This window comes from Adiantum capillus-veneris, chromosome 14 (genome assembly GCF_014529385.1).
Source record: "Adiantum capillus-veneris isolate H3 chromosome 14, ASM1452938v2, whole genome shotgun sequence".
NCBI classification, from domain to species: domain Eukaryota; kingdom Viridiplantae; phylum Streptophyta; class Polypodiopsida; order Polypodiales; family Pteridaceae; genus Adiantum; species Adiantum capillus-veneris.
In genome coordinates this window covers 123488524-123507230 of record NC_140944.1, presented here as the reverse complement: position 1 = coordinate 123507230, position 18707 = coordinate 123488524, and the positions used below count along the sequence as shown (strand labels likewise).

Below are 18707 nucleotides of genomic sequence, written 5' to 3'. Positions count from 1 at the left end.
TACCGGTCTTCTAAATGTCACCTCAGGTTCTACACTCTGATGGTGCTTTCAACTGCTCTCTTTAACAAGCCAGCATTTAAGAATCTTATATGCAATGGACTGGTGCTGGCCACAGATGGAAAGAAAATGAGTAAAAAGTTAAGGAATTATCCACCCCCTATGGAGGTTGTTGATAAGTTCGGAGCGGTATGATTCCAATCTCCTCTTTGTGGAAATTGTAGAGTTAGTATTCTGCTGACCATCTCAAGTATGCCCAGGACGCCTTACGTCTATATCTGATAAATTCACCAGTTGTTCGAGCAGAGCCCTTACGTTTCAAGGAAGAAGGGGTATTTGCAGTGGTAAGACTGGTACATTTTGAACCTTTTCTTTCTTACTTCAAACGAAAAACCTAACTCATGTCCCTTGACAATGTTTTGCAGGTAAAAGATGTCTTTTTGCCTTGGTATAATGCATACAGGTTCTTGGTCCAGAATGCAAGTAGACTTGCTGTTGAAGGGCATGAATGTTTCACTCCTCTGGATCACAATGAACTTCGGAACTCAACAAATGTGCTAGACCAATGGATAAACTCTGCATCACAGAGCCTAGTTCAGTTTGTGCATGAAGAGATGGAAGCATATCGGCTTTATACTGTATGAAACTAACTTCCTTGGATGTATGAAGCTTTGTTTGTTGAAGTGACCCAAATTGATGGCATATTGCTTTTTTAAAAAATATTTCTGGTAATATGCAGGTTGTACCTTTCCTTCTAAAGTTTGTCGATAACCTTACCAACATTTATGTACGTTTTAATCGAAAAAGACTGAAAGGTCGTACTGGAGATAAGGATTGCAGGATTGCGCTCTCAACCCTTTTCTATGTGAGGATATAAGACTCGCTAGGTTAAGGTTTAGCCTCATCTTCCCACTGCATTTGTCATGTTTGACATTTAACCTTCTGTCCTGCCATCTTATGACCATAGGTGCTGTTAACCACTTGTAAGGCTATGGCACCATTCACTCCTTTTTTCACCGAGGTTCTGTACCAAAACATTCGAAAGCTTTTGGGACCCAATGCAGAAGAAAGCATTCATTTTTGCCAGTTTCCACATTTTCAAGGGGAGGTAGGCTCTACTGCGTTCTATTGTGTTTTCTGGGAGTTACCCTGGTAGATTGTGTATTGTCCATGGTGCCTGCACAGACTGATGAGAGAATTGAGAAAAGTGTAGTCCGGATGATTACTATCATCGACTTGGCAAGAAACATCCGAGAACGCCACAACAAGGCGCTGAAAATTCCTCTCAGGTTTGTTCCTCTTTTTGAGAAAGCTCAATTTTTTAACATAAAAGTATCATGCTTGTTACCATCTTGTTCTATCAGGGAAATGGTCGTAGTTCATCCAGATAAAGATTTTCTAGATGATATTACAGGCAAGCTTGGGGAGGTATGGGTATCTGGCATTTCAATTGTTCTTCTTTGTTGCCCATTTTTTCTATTTATTAAAATGTTGCTGCTGTGTTAGCATGTTGTTTCCCCCCTCTAATTTTGATCTACATCATGGCATGTTACATGAAGTTTGAGGCATCTCATCGGTGGTTCATTTTTCTGCAGTATGTACGAGAGGAACTGAATGTACGGATGCTCACTGGTTGCAGTGATCCTTTAAAATATGCTAGTTTGAGGGCTGAACCTGACTACAGGTAAGTTTAGAGCTATTGATGAAGAGCTGAGAGTGTTTTTTTCCAATCATTGAAGAGTCAAACAATATTTCCTCTTATATAACAACTTTTGTGTTCGAAAACAGCTTATTGGGCAAGAAATTGGGAAAAGCCATGGGAGTAGTGGCCAAGGAAGTGAAAAATTTGACCCAAAGTGACATCCTAACCTTCGAGAGTTCTGGCGAGATTGTGGTGTCTGGGCATCGTCTATGTATTGGAGAAATCAAGGTATTCTGTGGTGGCAAATCCTACTGTCAGGTCTCTTGAAGCAGTGGTCTTGAAATCCTGATTGGGTTCCTTAAGAAATATATCAATTGAATTTATGGTGTTTTTCTACTGAGCTCCCTTTATTTGTTTTTGGGTCAAGGAATTTCAATTAACCTCCTCAGTATCTTATTCATGATCATTTTCTCTATGCTAGGTCCTGAGAGAATTCAAGCATCCAGAAGGTGTAAATAAGGTGGACATTGATGCAGCTGGAGATGGTAACTCATATTTGCTTCCATGGATGAATTGTTTTGGATTGTAGCACTACTGGTAGACACTGGACAGGGCCACTTTCTAAGTAACACCATATCCCTCGTTTTTGGTTTTTGTACTTGTAGTAGAAAAGAGCCACTGTGACAAAGTCACCCCTAATCGCTAGTCATTGGCCAAATTTTGGGTAAAATGTTTTCACGGTTTATGTCAACTTCTGTATGCGACATGGGAAACCGTAATCTGTTGAGCATTGCATGAAGTCCAAGAAGCTAAAGGGAGTTGTTCTGTAAATTAGAAAAATCTCCTTTTACCTAGACAACTGAATTACTAATTTATTTGACATAGTTTTGAGAACCTTTTTGGAGTACTTTTGTGCTTTTCTTTGAAGTAAGTGATCCTAGGTGCCTGCCTTAGTAGTGTTTTGTCTCCCAGTACTTTTGAGCAGCTGATGGCTTCTTTGAAGGAAGAGATCGTAGGTGTCTGTCTTAGTACAGTCTTTTGCCACATTTACAAACTTCAATGTGGCTGTGTATGTGTGATAGAGTCTACCTTGAAACCGATACTTAATCATGACTACAAGCCATGGTATTTATAAGGTTGCTGTGCTTGTAATTGGGGATGTGCATGAAGAGTTGGGCCCAAGTCCTGTTTGGAGTTTATGCCATCCCTATGCCACCTTCAGTCAAAGATTAATCTTCTGCACGAATTTTTGTTCATGGTTGTTTCAATGCTTTAAAAACTGATTACTTGGTAGTAGATTTGCAAGGAGCTATTTTTCTGCAGCAGCTTCCTTTTTTTTTTCCCGAGAAAAAGATCCTTCTATTAGTTAATGAAACTACCCATAGGGCTACAACCACCTCTTCAAGAGAGGGCTACAGCAACCATGATGGGGAGACTCTCCCAATGAAAAAACAGCATATGTACAATGAGGCTAAATCAAGAGATGGGAGGAGGGAAAAGCCACACAGGTGGTCGGTAGTGCCATTGGAGTACACCCTGGACCATGGTGTAGAAAGGCCCAGGACACCAGAGTCGAAGGAAAGCCTCTCTGCGCTCCCGCATGCAATCGGACCTGCCCTGTAGTCTCTCGAGCTGTCCTCTGAGAGTGTGGATCAGCTCTAGCCAAAGATCGCGAACAGTCGCTACTGGTGGCACAGGGCGAGCATCAAAGATGCGGAAGCAACGGGCCCGCCAGATGAACCAGAGTGTCAGGCCATTGATGAGCTCCCAACACTCCTCTATCTCACTGCACCACTCCTATGGAGTAAGCTCTGTGGCAGGCTGGAGTGTAGGTCGCCCCCCTTGCATATCATCCTGCTAGTGGAAGATAGCTCAAACTGAAGTGCCGAGCCCGTGAGGATGGACCAAGCCGCTGCTCCCCAAGCGTATTGTCGAGCCGTGGAGAGAGCAGGCATCAGCCGAAGAACTCGAAGCCACACCTGCTGTGCCAAAGGACAGTCCCAAAGACAGTGACACTGACTCTCCACAAGATGGGCATAAGCTGCACATGCGGCCGAGAGACCACTATGCACTAGCCAGCTCCCAATTGCTGTAGCTCTGCGTGCAACCAGCCACTTAAACAAGGTGGCTCGCCTCGGCTGTCTGGAGTCTCACAACCTCTCTCAAAAGGCTGCCAAGAACTTAGCTGCGAGACCCTCCTCCTGCCAATGAGGTGCTGCAACGGGGCGAGCCTCTCTCTGTGCTGCTAGTATGTGACGTCCCAGTCAAAGAGTGCACTGAAAGACTGGGACACCTGGGTGGTCTGCAGAAGAGAAAGGGTCCCTCCAAAGCCACTCTCCAGGATCCCGTTGTACTCGTGCCAGTGGACAGCACTCCCAAGCCCATAGTCTCCAGTGTCCAGTCTCAAGAGCTGTTGGGTCAGGATCGATGACACAAGTCCTCCCATAGATGCCCACCACTCGGATCCTCTGAAAACAACACTCTGCCACCTGTGGGGCCTCTACTGCAACTCGCTGTAAGCGTCCCTCACCCGGTAACTCGAAAAAAAGGGATGGAACAATCTCTTAGCATGCCCGGATTGAGATGAGAACCTCCAGTCATGTGAAGGCTCCTATCCACCTTGGTGGTATTGGCTCGAGAGGTGTGAGCCACTCAACTGGAACTGTCTCTGAGATGTCTTGGCACATGCTCTACACCCCTCTCATGCCCTGTAGCTGGAAACCCTGCAACTCCACTGACAAGCCTGAAAACTCTAACTAGTCACCTAAAGAGCGAAGTGGACCCGCTGCCATGGGACCCTAGGAAACACGAGACAGACTACCAACCAAGTGGTCTCTCTGAGTGCTAACCATGGAGTTCCAAACAAGGGGCAGTCGTAGGCGCTCCTCAATGCAAGTAGGTTGTCGCTGCTCCAGGCCTCGCCGCAAGTGCTCCCAAGATCGAAGCAAACTCACAGCGAAGCGGTCCTCTAGTCTCCTACTCAAACCAACTCTGCGCATCTCTGTGAAGATACATCTGGTCAAAGGTCACTACGAGCCTCTAGCCTGAGGCACCCTAGCACGAAGCCGCTGTAGCAAGAACTCCTTCCAAGGCTCCTCACCTGGAAGAAGTCCTTTGACTATGAACTTCTCAAGAAGGGCTCTGCTCTGCTCTGCTGTGCTTGGTCAATGATCCCAAGCCCTCCCTGTGAACAAGGAAGAGTGATGATGTAACAAACTTGGACACTCCAAGTCAAGAATCAACCGCGACAGCACCAAATAACCACTTCAAAACAATTTACAGATCACAATAGATTTGCACTGGCCCGGCGGAGTTCCGTGCCTAGAGATATTGGCCCCAAAGACTGGCGCCCCTTTCGGTATTTCTTTTTGTATTAATCAATCATCAAAGTAAAAGAGAGCAGTTAGGGTTTCACTCTCAGACTCTGCGTCCAGATGCTCTGAGAAGTGAGGCCCTCACCACTAATTTAAAGGTTACAAGGGGTGCTCAAAAGTAGAGCCCCAAAAGCTTCAAATCAAAAGCAATTGCTCTCTCTCTCTCACAGAGAGTCAAAACATGAAAGCAAAAGCATTCTCTCTCTCTCTTTCTCATTTAAGTAGAGAAAAAGTGAAATTTGCGTCGCTCACCATTTTCCAAAAAATAAAAATAAAATAGCAATTGCTTTTGATTTGAAGCTTTTGGGGCTTTGCTTTTGGGCATCCCTTGTAACATTTAAATTGGTGGTGAGGGCTTCACTTCTCAGAGCATCTGGACGCAGAGTCTGAGAGTGAAACCCTAACCGCTCTCTTCTACTTTGATGATTGATTAATACAAAAAGAAATACCGAAAGAGGCGCCAGTCTTTGGGGCCAATATCTCTAGGCACGGAACTCCGCCGGGCCAGTGCAAATCTATTGTGATCTGTAAATTGTTTTGAAGTGGTTATTTGGTGCTGTCGCGGTTGATTCTTGACTTGGAGTGTCCAAGTTTGTTACAGATGACCTGCTAAGCCACTTTGGCTCGGGCTATCTGAGTGTCACGTCCTGACCAAAGGAAGTTCCTGATTAGCCTCTCTACCTTTATGATACAAGAACTCGAGAAGATCCAGCAAGAAGTGACGTACCACATAGTCGCCAACAACACGTGGTTGGCCACTACTACTCTGCCAGCCAAAGAAAGTCGTGCTCAACTCCAGTGTAACAACTTCCTCCTGATAGTCAGGAGGAGGGGAGCAATTTGCTGCTCGGGAGACAAGTCCAGACCAACCTGACAGCCCAAGTACCGAATTGCTGTCCTTGGGGGATTCCAGTTAAAATCCTCACCTGGCATCCAATCGGGCACAGGAGCACTACCAACAGAGAAAGCCACTGTCTTTCTCCAGTTGATCAGTGCGCCAGTGTCACAAGATGGGCACCACGTGCCAATAGAAAAGAACAGATTGAACAGACTTTTAGCACTTCAATAACAACTGAACTGAAAGAGAGACGACACGCGACACGGAGTGACGAAATTCAGCCCCAGAGAGTATTGGCCCCAAACACCTTGGCGCCCCTTTCGGTATTTCTTTATATTGCATCAACACAGTACAAGTCGGTACTCCAGACTCTGCACCTTCTCTAGGAAGCTTGCCAGAGAATGAACCCTAGCCTCATATTTAAAGGCCCTTGGCCTAAAAAGCAATTATAGTGAAAAGCCTTCAAACTCAAAAGCTTCTGGTCCAAAAGCAAAGCCAAAAAGCTGCCAACGTAAATCACGGAAATCCGTACAGCCTGCCATGTCATCAGCTTACCACGTCAGCAAATCAGGGTTAGGCTTTCTGATTTTAGGGTTAGGGTTTTGGGTAGAATTAGGGTTTTTGATTTTAGGGTTAGGGTTTCAGCAGAATCAGGGTTTTGGACAAAATTAAGGTTTTTGATTTTAGGGTAAGGGTTTCAGCAGAATCAGGGTTTTGGACAAAATTAAGGTTTCAACATAATTAGGGTTTCGACACGTCAATAGTTTGTTACATCTACCCTTCTTGAGAGAGAGTAATCGTCCGCGATTACAACATATCTGCAAAACAACTCAAGTTAGCTCAAAAATTTCCGAGGGACATTCCGAGGGACAATCGGTTTGCTCTTTTTATTAAGGAGTTAGCTTCTCCTTTCGGCTGTTTTGATCAAGGAGTTAGCTTCTCCTTTCGTCTAGATCGAAACTCTAGATATGCCGGCGTAGTAAAATTAGCCATCACACCCAGACCGTACTGATCTTCCACGAGTGTCTTGATGCACTAAAATTACATACCCATGCAATCTCATCCAATTAGGAATATTCAGTGGTTGGCACATCACAATGCAACACAAATGCTCACATATGCATGTTACAAGATATAGAAACATAAAGTCGGCGATGAACACTCCTCCCGCATAACCTAACAAGGTTCGGGCCGGGAGATATTCAACGACTCCCTCATCACTCCTCCCGCATAACCTAAAAAGGTCCGGGCCGGGAGATATAGAGGCCTTTTACAACCAAACGCCCCCCAGACCGCAGCCTGCGTCGTTTGGAGGTGCTGAGAGTAACCACTGCTCAGACTTCTTAATACTCCTCCCACATAACCATCGAGGATCGAGCCGGGAGTCACAACAACAATTATTTTACAAGCGCTCTCTAGGCATCGGCTTGCGTCGTTCGGAGGCTTTCAAACATACAATGAAATGCTCCCCAGGCATCGGCCTACGTCGTTCCGAGGTTCAAACAATACCAAAACAATATTTCTCACTTCTCCACCCGGGAGTAAAATCACCAATCATTGAAACCAGTATCAAATAAGAGTCAAACAATTCAAATCGGCACCAAAAGAGGTTCAAAACTGACACCATCCATTTCAAACAAATTCCAAACAGGATCACCGAACAAGATCAAACAGAACTCAAACTTAAGAAGCAATCTCGACATCAGTCGAGCTCGAAAAGTTGGCTGACTTTCCATCTTGAAACCTACACCTGAAATTCGGGTTAGGTGAGGTCGTAGGCGAGCATAACATGGTCCATTAGCTCTTGGACAGACATTGTTTCTTTGGCAGCGATGATAGTCCCAAGATAGCAATCGCACTGGACCTCCAAGGTCACCTGATCGTGAAGAGACATCTACTAGGAGATGTCGTGAAATTTCAAGATATAATTTGCTAGGCTTTCCATGGCAAGCATTTCAAAATACCCCACTCGCACTCCGAAGGAAGATGTCAGAAACCATATAACTCTGGGCAAAATTTTTCTTGAAAGCTTGCCAAGTACTTGGAGTATGCTACGTGGTAGCTATCAACATCTGCATGGCCCTGCCTGTGAGAAGAACAGTGACTCGAAACAAATCTTGGATCCTTCTTTTGCAAGCGATCTTAATGGCTTATGCCCTGTAAGACATGAGCGGTTTGCTCTGTCTGCTCTTTCGTAGGACGGGTATGCTTTCAGAAAAGCACACGCCTGATGCTCTGATACCACTGTCACAAGACGGGCACCACGTGCCAATAGAACAGAATAGATTGAACAGATTTTTAGCACTTCAATAACAACTGAAGTGAAAGAGAGAGACGACATGCGACACGGAGTAACGAAATTCCACCCCAGAGAGTATTGGCCCCAAACCTTGGCGCCCCTTTCTGTATTTCTTTATATTGCATCAACACAGTACAAGTCGGTACTCCAGACTTTGCACCTTCTCTAGGAAGCATGCCAAAGAATGAGCCCTAACCTCATATTTAAAGGCCCTTGGCCTAAAAAGTAAATACAGTGAAAAGCCTTCAAACTCAAAAGCTTCTTGTCCAAAAGCAAAGCCAAAAAGCTGCCAGCGTAAATCACGGAAATCCGCACAGCCTGCCACGTCATCAGCCTGCTACGTCAGCAAATCAGGGTTAGGGTTAGGGTTTTTGGCAGAATTAGGGTTTTTGATTTTAGGGTTAGAGTTTCAGAAGAATTAGGGTTTCTGATTTTAGGGTTAGGGTTTCACCAGAATTAGGGTTTCGACACGTCGGCAGTTTGTTACAGCCAGATGCACAACAGAAGGTCTCAAGAGCCTGCTCACATCTGTGAAGGTTGGCCTCCCGGCCATCCAAGTACAAGGCTGAGTAGTCAGCAAATTTAGCGTCCAGTAGCTCATCTCCCCGAATAGGAAGTGCTAAGCCCCGCAAACCAACCTGTTGCGACACCAAGAACCTGCTGATCGCCTCAGCATAGAACAGAAAGAGGAAGGGGACAAGAGGGCAGCCTTGTCTGACCGAACGTTTAAGCATGAAATGATCGCCTCTACCTCCTGACAAAAGTACTTGAATGTGTGCTCGTCTGTACAAAGCTGACATCCCTCTGATCCAAGCATCTGAGAAGCCCATCCTGTGTAGAGTGCCCTCCAGAAAGTCCCAGTCAAGCCTTTTCAAAATCGAGAAGAAGAATCACCAGATTCTCACCACGAAGCCTCGCTAGGGTAGAAGTCTCCCAAAAAGTAAAGATGTTGTCAAGGATACTACGCTCCTTGACAAAACCAGTCTGGGTCTGTAACAGACTTGGACACTCCAAGTCAAGAATCAACCGCGACAGCACCAAATAACCACTTCCAAACAATTCACAGATCACAATAGATTTGCACTGGCCCGGCGGAGTTCCGTGCCTAGAGATATTGGCTCCAAAGATTGGCGCCCCTTTCGGTATTTCTTTTTATATTAATCAATCATCAAAGTACAGGAGAGCGGTTAGGGTTTCACTCTCAGACTCTGCGTCTAGATGCTCTGAGAAGTGAGGCCCTCACCACTAATTTAAAGGTTACAAGGGATGCCCAAAAGCAGAGCCCCAAAAGCTTCAAATCAAAAGCAATTGCTCTCTCTCTCTCACAGAGAGTCAAAACATGAAAGCAAAAGCATTCTCTCTCTCTTTCTCATTTAAGTAGAGAAAAAGCGAAATTTGCGTCGCTCATCATTTTCCACAAATTTGTTTTATAAAAAATTTCAGCCTCCGCGATTTCCGGAAATTAGGGTTTCTGGCAGAAATTAGGGTTTGCAGGAATTTTAGGGTTTCTGGCAGAAATTAGGGTTTCTGCTGTCCGCCACGTCATCACTTTGTGACAGGGTCCCATGTATAAGGCTCTCTAGAAGTGGCTGTATCCTCAAACTCAGAGCCTTGGCAAGAATTTTGTGGGCTGAGTTGAGGATGGTGATGGGGCGTCACTGTCGAATCTCATCCAAGGAGCCACTCTCCTTGGGAATGAGGTAGATTAGACCCTCACTCATGCTGACAGGTATCTCACCTGTGTGCAAGATGTACTGGAAAGCACTACAGAGATCAGGGCCAAGCAAGTCCCAGTACTCCAAGAAAAAACTAGGAGTCAAGCCATCCTTACCTGGACAGCTACCACAGGGGAGTGCACTAAGAGCCATGTGCAACTCCTCAAGCTGAAGTGGAAGCTCAAGTCTTTGGCGCATCTCCTCAGTCATAAGGCAAGGCATCTGTGCCCACACTTGCTCCTTGCATGCATCCCGACTCTCTGACTGAGGCTCTGCAGATAGTAACCCACGATAAAAGTTAGTAGCAATTGCACGCATGTCCTCTGGCTCAGAAGCAGCTGACTCGTCGGGCTTCCTTAACTGACTGACCTTGGCATGCGTATGCCAAGGTCCCACTGCCTCGAAGAAAGCACCAGTCACTCTGTCACCCACTTGCGTCCACTGAGATATGCTTGTCGGTGAAAAGCAAACTCATGGCGTCGCTCCTCTGTGCTACCAAGCTCCTGGCGAGCCTGTTGTAACTGCTTCTCCAACCAAGGAGCGTCTGGATGCTGCTCCTGCATCCTCTGCAAGGAAGCAAGGCCCCGTCTGAGACGCTGCTCCTCCTCTCGCGTTGCAGTCACGCGAGTCAAGGACTCCTGGAGAAAGAAACGACTAAGCTGAGCTAGTCCTGAGGCCACTCTGTCAGCAGGAGAATCCTGCATGTCCAAGCTCTTTGTCCAAAGAGCCTCTACTCGCTCTCAGAGTGCTGAGTCCAGCAAGACCCTCTCAGGGATGCGTAGCATCGTGTTTCCCCGCCTCTGTCTACCTGTCACTGTGAGGATCACTTGTGCATTGTTCGAGAAGGAAGTCCCTGTCAGGATGCCAACTGTCCCACCGAGTCACAGAAAAAGTCACTAGTGTAGAAGTGATCTATCCGCGATAGATTCACTCCTCCCACTCTGCGGTCCGAACGAGAGAAGGCCAGGTTGTCTGGGGGCCTCACAAAGCTAGAGTGCTGCCACATATCCGAAACCCTCAGGCATACAAAATCTCTCCCAAGCTGCCAACTCAACTCCCTGCATAGTAGCGTGGCTACCACCAATCCTGTCAGAAGGGTTCTCCAACATGTTGAAGTCACCCCCAGTGCACCATTGCTCTGCTTGCGGCAGAGACTCAACAATCTGTGACCAAAACTCTGCTCGTGCACTTGCCACATTGGGCGCATATATGTTTAGGAAGCCCACAAGGCAACCCTGAACCTGCATAGCGATCCTCTGAGCCCTGCTTGGCACAATAATCCCTCTGCCCACAATGGCCTGTTGTAGAGACTCCGCAATAGTCATACATACCCCACCCTGGATGCCTCCAGGTCCAAAAGCAGTTGACCAAAAAGTCTCATAGCGACCATGCAAAATCTGACCACAACACAGAATGCGGCTCTCACAAAGATGATGCTCCTGCAGCATAAGAATGTCAATCTCACCATCCACAAGGCATCTCTGCAGCTCCTGTAGCCGACCCGTCTGTCGTTGAAACTGGGGCCCTCCTAATCCCTGCACATTCCATGAGATGATCCTCATGGAGTCAGTGAGAGAAAACAGATGCTGCAACAGCAGCCAACCTCGTTATCTTTGAGGCCGGTTTGGATGGGGAGTAATCTGCATCCGAACGACCTCAAGACGAGCGCGCAAGAAGTGACTTTCCCGCCCAAGCCCAAGCCGAGCGTGTAGTCCGAAGGGCTACATCCTCTGTCCAAGAATCCTCATGCACAAAAACATAACACGGAGGGCACTGAGTGTCAGCAAACAAGTGTACCACAATGTGCCTGCAACCTGCTGCATCTGGAGGTGTCACGCTGAACTTGGCAAGAGGCCAAAGTGTCTGCATTTGATCTGTCACTGCTAAGTCCCTTGTGTGATGTGAGAACTCAATGGCCTGTGTCTGGAGCCAGTCCAAGACTGTGTGCTGGGTCCACTCCGTGGTATCCCTACCACACAACGAAAAGGAGAAACCCACCGCTGTGAGGCCTCTAGCTGCAAGAAAGAGGACGTGGACTCGAAAGCTGGCCTCCTCCAAGCCGGAAGAGGAATCACCCAGAAATCCAATGAAGCTGTAATCGAAGAAATCCCAATGTCTGCGAATGTCGAAGCTTGTCAGATCTCTAGGGATCGCTGCAAAGGGAGAAGTGATCACTTGAAAAGCACTACCAAGAGAACGCCTCGCAGCAGAAGCGTGGCCAGTACCTTGTGTCTGAGGAGGAGTGGCGGAGGGGTACGGAGACGAGGCTGTGGGCCCCATCGAGGAGAGGGGAGGGGCGGGGCGGGGGGGGGGGGGGGAGGCGGGGTGGCAGCGGCTGAGGGAGGAGGAGGCGGTGGTGGAGGAACAGAAGTGGACGGGGCCTCCTCAGGCAGGTCCTGCTGAAGGGGGTCGAAACGGTTCCCAGTCGGAACCCAGTGCTGCTGAGCTGCAGCAGGTCGGCCACCAGGAGGAGCAGTGGGGTGAGCTCTCCCCTGACGGCGGCGGCCAGGCGCCTGCTACCAACTATCGGCTGGCTGGTCACTAGTCTCACTCGAAGTACCAGCCTGTGTATCGTGTGTACCTGGCTGCTTGGCATGCTCAACCTTAGGCAGCTGTGCATGCGTTGTGGGTTGAGGTCTTCTATGAGGACAGGCCTTTGCCATATGGCCCGTCTGTCTGCAAATGAAACACTGGTTCGGGAGACCCGAATACTCCACACTCTGTCTAATCCATCCCCTACTCACCCTAGGCAGCAGTACCACCTTGGGGAGGGAGTGTGTCTCTCGAACAAGAATCCGCACAGTAGGTAGACCTGCGGCCTTGGCTAGAACTGAAGCTGCCATGCGTGGAGGTTTCCCGAACATGGAACCAATCCTGGGTAGGAGGGGATGGTACTCTCGCCTTAGGCCTGGAAAACAAACCAAAATCGGCAAGTCTGCCTCCTCCTCGAGCACATTTGTAGTAGGGTCGAAACCGTGATGCCAACGTCGGAAGTAAGCTCGAGTTGCTCTGATGCCGAGCATGCTCATCGAAATCACTTTGGTCGCCATATCTGCAGACTCAAACTCGACCTGGTAGTACCCTCTCCCGAGGATCTGGACATCTGTAATCTTGCCCACATCGGAGAGAAGACGGGCCTGCAGTAAATCCCGAACTTCGCCCCGACTGGGCCGAGTGCCAATGATTTTACAGATAACCGAAGTGGCCTGCAAGCGCTCCACTTCGGCCATCAAGCTCGCTTGCTCTTCTGGCGAAAGAGCAAGTCGAAGGGTTGGCTCCGCGGTGTCGGGCGAGGCGGCTTCTGTGGAGTCCCTCTGAGGTGGAGCAGAGGCCGCCATTCTGTGTGCGCTGCTGAAAAGATAGGGGCGTTGGTGTCGAGGCGTATACCAGCAAGCTGAAAAAACAGCCTACAGGCAGGCAAAAGGCAAAAAGAGAACAGGAGCCTGGGGGGGGGGGTGAGTCGGAGGGCTGAGGCCAAGGGCCGGGCAGGTGCAGCGATGGCGAAAGGGGCGCGAGGGCCAGCAAATGAAGGGGGGGGGGGGGGGGGGGGGGGGGGGGCAGGGGCAGCGAGCGGGAGCAGGGGGGGGTGTGGGCGGGCTGAGGCAGCACGGGTGTGCGGGAGCAGGAACAGGGGCAGTGGGCAGCGTGTGGGGGGTGGAGCAGGGCCTCGCGAGCTGCAGGGGGGGGAGATGATGCGATGGCGGCGGGGTGAGCGCTAGCAGTAGCGATGCATCTTCATCTAGGTCTGCATTGCAAGTTAAACGGATGGTACCTCTGCAGCAGCTTCTTGTGTGTGTGTGATTTTCATTCTCAAAATCTTGGATATTTTGATTAATTTTCTGATTTGGTAGAAATGTGCTTGCAGGTGATATTCTGGTTGTGCTCGATTTAAGGCCAGATGACACGCTTTTGGATGCTGGAACTGCTCGTGAGGTCAAAGATTATGCTCATGCTTGTTTCCCATGCATCAACTGGTTTCATTTATCTAATTTCTGAGCAAAAAGGATTAGAGGTAGTTCATTATGTCCTATGTTTTTGGTTTGTGAACAGATTGTGAACAGGGTACAAAAACTAAGAAAAAAGGCAGGTCTAGAGCCTACTGATTCTGTTGAAATTTTCTTTGAACCTTTGGACTCTGGAGATGGTCAGCAGAGCAGCACTCTGAAAAGAGTGTTCGAAATGCAGGTATGAAAGTTAAGGTGATCAGGAAAATCGTACTCCACCATGAAGTGTACTTTTAAATTGGGATTTTTGTAGGCCTCTTACATTCAAGAAGCCCTAGGATCCCCCATGCTTCCAATGAGGACTCTTCCTTCTGATGCTGTAAGTGAATTGCATGTGAACTTGGGTTTGGAAATTTCAGAATAGGTTTTTTATCGTACTTTTCCTGGTATTGTCAGATTGTGCTAGCATCAGAAAAGTTTTTCGGAGTTGCTGACGGGGCATTTCAAATTACTATTGCAAGATCGTATTTGTGTGCTGCTGAAGATGCACTCAAAAGTCTCTGCAATGGTGGGACCTCTATTTGTTTTTCCTTGTAGCATTTTTAATGTTGGGAATCAGGGTACTGTATTGTAGGATGTACTCAAGGAGACTTTGTTAACCTTGACGTCTTCGATGAGAGTCGAAAGTGTGTCAATAAAAGGAGCATGAGTTGTTTCTGCATGATGGGTCTATGCCAGAGGCCTGGGTTTCACTTAAAGTTGTGTGTGTGTGTGTGTGTGTGAGATCAAAGAGAGTAAAAATACACAATGTTGACTCTAAAAGAACTCTTGATTATGCATTAGAAATGAGAGATTACAGCCTCTTTTATGTGCATACAAAGAGGGTGATGTCAGAGGTACATGGGGTGAAACCTCACCGGACAGTTACACATGCTATCACATGATTCATGCCACACAGGCTTTGACTGGGCAAGGCATCGTGGACACGATGAGAGTTGGTGTATAGGACAAAGTCCACATGCCCAACTGATTGTGCATGGATTCTATGGAAGATAAATTCTTGAGCTGGATTCTTGTTGTCTAGTATGGACTCCATGGATGATTAAATTGTTGAGCTTGATTCCGCCATAAACTTGACAAAACTGCTGCAGGGAATGTTGCCCATGCTGAGGGCGTCAAGGTTTACTTACAATCGAGGGAGCTGCTAGCTTTAAAGGCCGAGTTGGTTACTGCAAATAAAAAGGTATTCAGGTCTGAATTTTCTCCGGATGCTAGCTCCATAGGGTTGGTTGGTAATGGTAATCACTGGTTTGCTCTCTCTTTTCCAGCTTAAAGTTTTTCTTGATGGGCAACCTGAAGTGAAAGTAACATTAGGTCAGCATTTTTTTCTCTCAGTTGGAGAGTTCACACAACATAATAGATTATGACTTGTTGACCTTTTTGAGGTATTTCCCAGCTCATCATTCAGTGCATCTCCTCGACCCTTGATTATTATTTACCAGATGGTATAGAGTCGATTTTATTTTTCAAATTGAAATATAGGAGCTCAGATGAGCTGACATTTCTTAGGCTGAAACAGCCAAGTAAAATTTTGTAGTGCACAGACACAAGCTCAAGAGCTGTGTTCGTTTGTAATATACTGTGTTCAGTCTGTTTCCCTTCCACACACTCCAGCTTTATCTTTTGAAATGGCTGCTTTATCAGGAGCAGATAAAATCCTTGTAGGCCAATCACATGGAGAAAATATTGTATGTGGAGCCTTTTAAAGGCCCCCCCCCCCCCCCCCCCCCCCCCCCCCCCCCCCCCCCCCCAACACACACACACACACACACACACACACACACACACAAAAAAAAAAAGAAAGAAAAAAGGGCCACTGCCATGAATACAACCTTAGAGTTACGGCTATTATGAGATCCTCCTCCTTGCACGTATGTTGGTATCAGAACCAGGTGTATCGTAGGTTATTTTCTCTGCAATTAGAGCTTGAGGTCGACCTGGTTCTGCGATTGTACAAGGGTGCTCCCTATTACAAGTGGAAACTAGTTGTTGTCAGTGAATCTTTCTAGAGCCTAGCATTTCTCCTCTGTAACATCTGGTGGTAGCATCGTGCTCGTTCCCTTGGGCTCAAAACTTTGACAAGGATTTCAATCGTGAAGGCTGCTCCAGCTTTTGTGTACTTCGTTGCCCTTCATTAGCAGCTACATCTGCATCTTCGCCTATTGCCTCCTTGTTCTTCCTCTCCGTTTGCTTAATAGCCTCTTTATCCTCTGCCGCAAATGAGGAATCTACAAGCCTAATCAGGCTGCTGCTATCAAGATTTGACTTCAAGCTCCCAGGCAGCCTACTTGCTGGTTCATGTATATTTGAAGCTGCGGATGGGACTACTAATCAACTGACTACTAATCCAGTTGAGGAACTTGCCCAATAGTGTACGCCGCCTTGTGCTGTCAGGCTCGTGGGCTTTTGTCTTGAGGGATCACCTTATTGTCTGACCACGGTCAGTCGGACAAAGCATGTTAACCATACTGAAAGTGTGGTGAAGAGGGAATACGTGCTCTTTGCAGAGGTAAATTTTTTTACTAAAGCATACTAGGGGATTGTGACAGGGAATAGCATGGGAGTGCCAACAGGAGTATGTGTGCATTCACACCAAGGGACTCCTATCCTGGCATGGATTGCTGTCACGAGTTGGCATTTGAGAATGCAAAATTTGCGACAAGTTTTGTGTCAGCATCTGATGTGGTTCTGTGCTTCTCCTTTGCTGTTTCAGAGTGGTTGAGGAAACAGCTAGAAAATTCGACTGAGCATGCACTTTAGGTTGCTAGTGTTCAAGTGAGCATAGCTTGGAAGCGATGCCGAAAGAGGCTAATGCATCCCCTGTTAAAATTTCATTGCCTTGCTTTTTCATTAAATAAACGTCATCTTGTTGGGTAGTGCACACATATTTATTGCATTCCAATCAAGGTGCAGGTTTCCAGCGTTGTATGCATGTTGCTAGGTATCTACTGCCCTTGGTGAGTTTCCAGGCAGTAAGACCTTTCTGCTTTTTGATGTTGGTTTTTTTTGCACTGTTGGTTTTATACACACTGCCTGCGCACATTGCACCCGGTAACACCGCCCATACATGTCTCATGACACATTGCAGTGTTTTCCACGAGGAAGAAGTTTTTACAAAGCGTGAGAGGAGAGAGATGCTCTAGTTGCCAAGTAGTAGAGAACAAAGATAAAGAAGTGAGCAGAAAAGCTATCCATGAAAACTGTGGCCGTCTGCCCTCGATCTCTAGTGTCATGACTGTTACTACCTAGTTTTATACCCACTAGTGGGCAATGATGACGTTAGCGGGGATGTACTATTTAGTCAATGCTATGCACGATAATGTTGTCTTACAGATGATTACTATGAGTCTAAAGCTGTACTTTCTCTCATAGGCGAGTGTAGACTGTTCCTGGATTTGTGTAGGTATATGTATTTTGTGAATTGACAATCCCAAGATTGTGTTATCATGTGGTGTGTCAGGCTCGGAAATCAACTATTTGTGCACTTGTGAACATCTGCAATTGTATTGCACAAGTTTCTATTCGTCACCTCCTATCAGTGCTCCAAATAAATATTTCTTTTCAAAAAATTAGGATAACCTTTAACTAGACAAGATAATAGGTATTTGGCCAAAATCTAGAGTTATTTAGACAAAAAGAAGTAACTTGGAATTCCTATGGTTTGCAGGTTATGCCACCTTATTTCAAAATTTGAAGGTGGACCCTAAGTTGCAAGACTATACCCTTGACTTTCTGGTTTCTTTCTAATTCGACCCTCCAAATTTGAAAGTTTCCAAACTTTTACCCACTTTTGACGTATTTTTGGCTTTTCGGAGATTTTATGCAATGGTTGCGAAATTCTGAAGTTATGCCTGCTCGTAAACCGTCGTGCTCGATCGAATGCTTGTTCTTGTTAGCACGTATGCACCCTAAATCCCAAATCCCAAGCGTAGAAAGTAGAAAGTAGTGCTTAAGAGGAAGTGAAAAGAAAGTCGAAAGTAGTGCTTAAGAGGAAGTAAAAAGAAGTTTGCTGTCGCAAATTACCTAAGGATAGAACATTTTCTTCTTTATATTGTACCTTCAAGAAGAATCACCTCAATCACCATACGAATAATTTTCTATCAAAACAATTATTGCATTCATTTAGGAAGAGGGTACATATCGCCTATGGGTGGGTTGGTTTTGAGTCCTTGCACTTGCATCTTGCATGTAGCTAGTTGCTTATTTGCGTGTTCTTTGTGTTCGTTCACCCTTTTAAGGAGAGAAAATAAGTCGTAGCAAAGATGTGAGTTCTTGAGATATTCTTCGACCAAATCTTTGTCCATGAGTGATCTCCTTCGGCAATGCATGATAGCAATAATAGTTTGATGCTAATTGGCCAATTTTGGTTTCAACATTATGGAGAACTAAAGCAAGGCTTTTACCTAGTGTGACATGTTGTGTTCTTATGTTTATTTTGAATGCTCTCATTATAGGAATTTGTGATTTTTGAATTCTCCATTTGAACAAATACAAGCTTTTCCCTTTCACATAAAACTAAATCCCCTCTCAACCTACAGGTTGTGGGTTCAAATCCCTTGTTGGGTCACACTCTAGAGGGACACCTTGTGCTCACTTGGTGTTCACGTTGCTAGGGCTCTTGCCCTTGGACAGTTGTGTGCATCCTCCTTGGGGTGGGTCACCCGAGGAGGAGGATCCTAGTTGGTTGCTATGAGTTCTCTCTATCGTTCCCAGCACATGGTGGATCAATTAGGTGGCCATTGTGATGCCTCCGTATGGCTCTTGCTCGATGGTACGTTGCCCTTGCCCAACCATGTAACACGGCTAATATTTGGAAGGGATAAGCACCTCCCTCTATG

General features: G+C 46.6%; 1 protein-coding gene across 8 annotated transcripts in view; it reads left to right on the top strand.

The window, feature by feature from the left end:
* The window catches only part of LOC147443070 (tRNA synthetase class I (I, L, M and V) family protein), a 75381-nt gene that overhangs the window by 24546 nt on the left and 32128 nt on the right, over window positions 1-18707 (top strand). For 2 of the 8 annotated variants that reach the window (XM_086528994.1, XM_086529001.1), the window contains 17 exons: window positions 27-186; window positions 258-341; window positions 423-635; window positions 737-862; window positions 965-1105; window positions 1183-1286; window positions 1362-1425; window positions 1593-1681; window positions 1786-1927; window positions 2121-2184; window positions 13731-13798; window positions 13916-14050; window positions 14123-14188; window positions 14266-14377; window positions 14961-15052; window positions 15138-15183; window positions 18408-18577. In XM_086528994.1, the coding sequence (XP_086385120.1) occupies window positions 27-186; window positions 258-341; window positions 423-635; window positions 737-862; window positions 965-1105; window positions 1183-1286; window positions 1362-1425; window positions 1593-1681; window positions 1786-1927; window positions 2121-2184; window positions 13731-13798; window positions 13916-14050; window positions 14123-14188; window positions 14266-14377; window positions 14961-15052; window positions 15138-15183; window positions 18408-18562 (1861 nt within the window). In that variant the 3' untranslated portion in view covers window positions 18563-18577. Of the gene's footprint in view, window positions 1-26; window positions 187-257; window positions 342-422; window positions 636-736; window positions 863-964; window positions 1106-1182; window positions 1287-1361; window positions 1426-1592; window positions 1682-1785; window positions 1928-2120; window positions 2185-13730; window positions 13799-13915; window positions 14051-14122; window positions 14189-14265; window positions 14378-14960; window positions 15061-15137; window positions 15351-17536; window positions 17605-18407; window positions 18578-18707 lie in introns of those variants that run through there. The other 6 variants (XR_015190225.1, XM_086528998.1, XM_086528995.1 and 3 more) reach the window with 5 other exon arrangements.